This window comes from Carcharhinus amblyrhynchos, chromosome 11 (assembly GCF_965287045.1).
Source record: "Carcharhinus amblyrhynchos chromosome 11, sCarAmb.v2.hapA, whole genome shotgun sequence".
In the NCBI taxonomy this organism is placed as follows: domain Eukaryota; kingdom Metazoa; phylum Chordata; class Chondrichthyes; order Carcharhiniformes; family Carcharhinidae; genus Carcharhinus; species Carcharhinus amblyrhynchos.
Genome location: NC_137334.1, coordinates 44,523,193 through 44,529,192, shown reverse-complemented (window position 1 = coordinate 44,529,192; position 6,000 = coordinate 44,523,193). Strand labels below are relative to the sequence as shown.

At 41.1% G+C, this 6,000-nt stretch overlaps 1 protein-coding gene across 4 annotated transcripts in view; it reads right to left on the bottom strand.

The window, feature by feature from the left end:
- Window positions 1–233: 233 nt before the first annotated feature.
- Window positions 234–6,000, bottom strand: part of LOC145350085 (lysosomal cholesterol signaling protein-like) — a 69,385-nt gene continuing 63,618 nt past the window's right edge. The window contains exon 16 of one of the 4 annotated variants that reach the window (XM_080198965.1): window positions 234–1,679. In XM_080198965.1, coding sequence (XP_080055091.1) covers window positions 1,472–1,679 — 208 coding nt within the window. In that variant the 3' untranslated portion in view covers window positions 234–1,471. Of the gene's footprint in view, window positions 1,728–6,000 lie in introns of all 4 variants that reach the window. The other 3 variants (XM_080198964.1, XM_080198967.1, XM_080198966.1) reach the window with 3 other exon arrangements.

Below are 6,000 nucleotides of genomic sequence, written 5' to 3'. Positions count from 1 at the left end.
GCTGGTCCTTTCATAAAATGTACTTGGGTATCATGGGGTGTGAGTCAGAAGATGTCATGTACTACACTAACATACTACGTCATTTCCCCCAGGTCCTGTTCCAGACCTGGATAAATGTCAATGTGTGGAAGGCGTGACATAAAGTGAAAATGGTTTTAAACAGACAAATATTAAATCCCAAACTATGTTTCCGTGCACTTTCATTAAGTGTACATATAACACTGGAACTTTATTCAAGTAAACACAAAACAGACATCATAATGTGAACATTTAACTTATTAACCTGCAACTGCTTTTCAAAAATGATATATTTTACAAAAGCTCCTGAAATGCAGAATCAATAATCTCAAAAAATATAGGCTCTTAGCATAAGACTAGTTATAATAACGAAGACAAATAATAATGAAGACAAATCGAGCTTGAGATGTTAAGTTCAGCCATATATTATTTGACTACTAGTCAAAATCTAAAAGTACTCCAGTCTTTTAGGGACTCAAGAGTATTAAAAAAAAGTTTTATTTCTTTATTTTTACAGACATTTAAACATATCAAAATATTCATAATACCAGATTACATTCCATAGAAATTCCAACAAATGACATGCCATTTCATTATTTTTTAATTTTACCATATAGCTAAAATTAAGTTAAAAAGAAACAGGTTGACAACTCATTTATAAGCTTCCAGGTTCTTGATCTTCCACAATTCAGTGTTAAACAGATACTTTGGATAAGTATAATTAAATGATTCAGCTTTCACAAAGCCTTTTACATATGTTTCATATTGAATTTAAAAGTACACCTTTTAACATAAAGTGCAGTTGTTAACGTTTAGTTATGCATTGTCAACATACCCGTCATGAAGATCCACGTACAGACTGTGGGATTGTTATGAATGTAGTTTGCTTAACAGAGTCATACAATGAGTAGTCCATGATATTTGTTACCCTGTTTTAGCTTTTCTTTCCATGTACTAGTTTTCTTAATAAAGTTAAGCAGAAATATCAAGTCATAGTGATGATACATGGAAGGTTGAAGCTTTTGGCAAAAGTATCCAGCTCCATAGCGAGCACCCATTTGCTGCAAAAGCAGTTGTTAGTTTTCTGTTCCCCAGATACAGAGCATAAAATGTTAACTCTATACTTCAGTACAATATCAGCACTTTGGTTCAAATATGTTTGCAATATAGTGCAAGGGAAACCCTAAAACCACTGTCTACTTTGACACTTTAGTACAAGTTACATTTTACATTTCCATAGCTATGTTAATGCAGCATGGGCTTCACATTTTAGTAAACGTTGAAACCAAATGTAACCACTTTATTTAGTAAATGGGGACTTCAAATTCTTTGGTTACCAATATTTTTTTTAAAAAGGCAGAAATTTTAAAAATATCTAATGCATTTTACAGCAATGAAGAAAACCTCACACATTTCATCTCTGGATTCAGAGCAGCTCTAATGATAGCACAAATCATGTTTCATTCATGTGCATCATACGATAGTACAAAGGTTCATCCTGAAATGAATATTCATTTGTAATGTGCTGAATAACACCACCTTCCAGCAATCGATCTCCATACTTAACAGCTTCACCTCGGTCATGAGCAAGACCAACTTGAATCAACCAGTCCACTAGATCACAGCCCTGGAAGACATCAGCAAAGGTTTCTGCACCACACCTGTGTCAAAGGAATGATTCATCCACTTGGTCTGTAAGTTTCACATCACTGTTTCACAGGAAAGGAAACACCAAGAACAGTAGAAAGCAGTGGAATGGTAGGAAATTAAGACTTGTTATAAACCAAAAGCTGTCTAAAATCGACTATTTACAATCATGTTCAACTAAAACATATTGTAGCATTACTCAAAGGAAATCCCACTTCCACACACAGGCAGACAGCATTCAGCTCTCCCTTACCTCCACCATCATGTTGTCAGAATACTTGCCCAACATCCAGACCTGGATTGGGTTGGGAAGATCAAAGCCATTGTTGTTTAATCCCCAAGCTACCATTTTAGACTGAACCAGACTGTTCAAATCTCAGCCCTATTTGTCCCAGTGCTAGACTTCCGACCTCATATCTTCTTTGTCACCAACCTGCCTACTTCCACCATCATAAAATCCAACTGTGCCTGAGTCAACCTGCTTCTGAAACCCTCTTCCATACTTCAGTTATTGTTATGTCAACTAATCCAAAATTTGGAGGCCATCCATTATCCACCCTCCATAAATTTAAGCTCATCCAAAATTCTGCTTTCCACATGCTAATTTGCAGTACATATCATTCACACTTTACCAATGCTCTCACTGACCTATGTTGGCTCCACATTCCCAAATGTTCTGATTTTAAAGTTCTCATCCTCATGTTCAAATCCACCCATGGCCTTGACTTCCCCTTTCTCTCTACCCTCCTTCAGCTCATCAATTCTCCATGACCTCTGTCCTCCCAGAACCAAGGTCTCTTGTTCATCCCCTCTTTCACTCAATCCACCACTGGACACATTGCTTCAGTTTTCTAGGTCCAACGCTAAGCAATTACCTCCTGAAAACACTTCTCCTTCAAAACCCTTCTTAATCTCATTGCCAAGCTTTTGGTCACCTGTCTAATTTTGTCTCATTATGCTCCCGTAAAGTGCTTTGAGGCATTTTACTATGATAATAGCGCAATATAAATGCTAGTTGTTATTGATAATGCAGGACTTGTTAGCTAATTATTTGTAGTAGAAAACTGAGAGAACCATCTGGATATCAAGTTTTGGCTCCCAATAACTTCACTGCTGCAATAACCAAGCACAGACTGATACAGTTTAGATGTGCAGTCCAGAGGCTGCTAAAAACTCCTAAAATCACTAAGCAATTTAGTGTTTCAAAAGAAATTGCTTAGGCAACAAGCTAACGTTAGTATGATGAAGCAGAGGTTTCTCACATAGCACAGAAGATTGCGGGGCTAATGATGATGCACAAATGACAAGGGCGACAGGGTGGCAGAGTGGTTAGCACTGCTGCCTCACAGCTCCAGGGACCCAGGTTCGATTCCTGGCTTGGGTCACTATTTGTGTGGAATTTACACTTCTTCCTGCATCTGCGTGGATTTCCTCCGAATGCTCCGGTTTCCTCCCAAACTCAAGATGTGTGGGTTAGGTTCATTGGCCATGCTAAATTGCCCCTTAGTGCCAGGGGGATTAGCAGGGTAAATGTATGGGGTTACAGGGAAACAGCCCGGTGGGATTGTGGTCAGTACAGACTTGATGGGCTGAATGACCTCCTTATGCACTGTAGGGACTCTATGATTCTAAAAGAGAGAGCAAAAAAAAACTGAAAATGGCAATTGGGGATTGCAGTGTTACTGGAATAATAGCCTAGATTTGCTATAAAAATAATGGTGAATTGTAACATTCCAAAAGGGGTAAATATAAAAACATTTAAACCTGTCAAGCCAGACCCGCAACGTACCTCCTCCTATCCACTTTTGGATTTAACAGATATGAGGCAAGATTGGGCAACTAGTCTGTTCTCAGGAGTCAAATTAGCTGTGCAAGAATGTAAATTAGGCTAATTGACTCCAAAATAACCTGTTTTACTGGTTCAACAGTGCCTGGCTGTGTTTATCAGACCTCAGAAAATCTGACAGACTAAGGGAAGCAAAGCAGCTTCAGGGAGAAGGTAATTATCTTTACAGCACCATTTGGGGGCCAGGAGGAGCAGAAATGCTTCCCCTCTGTTATACAAGTCGCTCCCTCCCACCTCCCTACATATAAAGACCCCTGGTGTTGGGGATTGGATCTACCTACTACTGGAGTCTTCCTTGTAGTCCTTCACACCTGTCTGGAAGCCAAGCCTGTCAAACAGACTCACTTCTGGGTGGGGAATCTGTCAAGGAGACAATATGCATTTGATGGAATTAAAAACCAACATGCGAGATGACGCAAACTTGTGTGCTTCTCACCCGAAACTCCAGCTTTATGCATACCCTGACTTCAGATTCCCTGCCCCACGCCTATTAAATATCCAGATCATAGACACCATCTCTATGACAAAGTTATGACAGAAGAATGATCTGAATTTCATGTTCTATTTTGGGAGTGCACAAGAAAAGCATATTTAGAAAAAAAGAGTAAAGTTCATCTCAGTCAAGTTCCTTCTAACTAGAAGGAACCTCCAGTCTGCACACCATACATTTTATATGAGACACTGCAATGTGTCAAATGATTTTAGCAAAATTGAAGTGCTATTCTGTTGAGACTACTGAAACCTAACCAAACATACTTATCACTATACAAAAAAAAATAAACTAGCTGAGATTATTAACTTTTTAACTCATCTCCTTTTGTGACAAAGTTGGCTTAGAACACAATTTTATGTCTGGATTCTGCTTCAAATATGCAACTTTCTATGTAAGCACTGCGCAGTGCAAATTATTCGTCTAGGTTGCAAATCAAAATCATTCATCTGAACAACATACCATTCTGAAGCTGAATCAATGTCTACATTAAAAACGTTTATGGAAAGAAAAATGCTTTAATAAACACAAGAAGTGTGTTTTTGTTGAGATCACATACTTTAAAAAGTGCAACATGTACAAATTGGGCAGGATTTTACGGCCTTGGTCATCCCAAAACCGTAAAATCCCACCCAAGGTTAACATAAGAACATAAGAAATAGGAGCAGGAGTAGGCCATCTAGCCCCTCGAGCCTGCCCCGCCATTCAATAAGATCATGGCTGATCTGTCGTGGCTCAGTTCCACATTCCCGCCCTCTCCCCATAACCCTTAATCCCCTCTCTTATCAAAAACCCATCAACCCGCGTCTTAAAAATATTTAGCAAGGCAGCCTCCACCACTTCAACGGGCAGAGAATTCCAGAGATTCACCACCCTTTGAGTGAAGAAGTTCCTCCTCAACTCCGTTCTAAACCGCCCCCCCTTTATCTTGAGGCTGTGCCCTCTAGTCCTACTGTCTTTTCTGAGCGGGAAGACCCTCCCCACCTCTATCCTATCCATCCCATTCAACATCTTATACGTCTCAATGAGCTCTCCCCTCATTCTTCTAAACTCTAACGAGTACAAGCCTAGTTTATTCAGCCTCTCCTCATAGCTCAACCCCCTCAACTCCGGAATCAGCCTAGTAAACCTCCTCTGCACTCCCTCCAAGGCCAAAATATCTTTGCGTAAGTGCGGCGACCAAAACTGCACACAGTACTCCAGCTGCGGCCTCACCAGTGCCCTATACAGCTGCAGCAAGACCTCCCTATTTTTATATTCAATCCCCCTTGCTATGAAGGCCAGCATCCCATTCGCCTTCCTGATCACCTGCTGCACCTGCAGGCTAGGTTTTGCGACTCATGCATAAGGACCCCGAGGTCCCTCTGCACCGTCGCACGCTGCAGTTTTTCGCCACGTAAGTAATAGTCCTTCCTACCATTGTTCCTACCAAAGTGGACAACCTCACATTTGCCAACATTAAATTCCATTTGCCAGTTCCTGGCCCATTCGCCCAGCCTATCCAGATCCTTCTGCAGACTCTCCACACCCTCCGCACAATTTGCCGTTCCACCAATCTTGGTGTCATCAGCAAATTTCAACACCCTATACTCGGTTCCCTCCTCCAGATCATCTATATAAATGGTGAATAGCTGAGGCCCCAGCACTGACCCCTGGGGCACTCCACTAGTCACCAACTGCCAATCCGAATAGCACCCATTGACCCCCACTCTCTGCCTCCTACTTGACAGCCAATCCTCTATCCACGCTAACACCCTACCCCCAACTCCATGCCCCCTGACCTTCTGTAATAACCTCTTGTGAGGCACCTTGTCAAACGCCTTCTGAAAATCAAGAAACACCACATCCACCGGCTCTCCTCTATCCACCGCCCTAAACACATCCTCATAGAACTCCAATAAATTCGTCAGACATGACTTCCCCTTAACGAAACCGTGCTGCGTCTGCTCTACCAAACAATTCTCCTCAAGATGCCTCGCTATTTTCTCCTTGATCATGG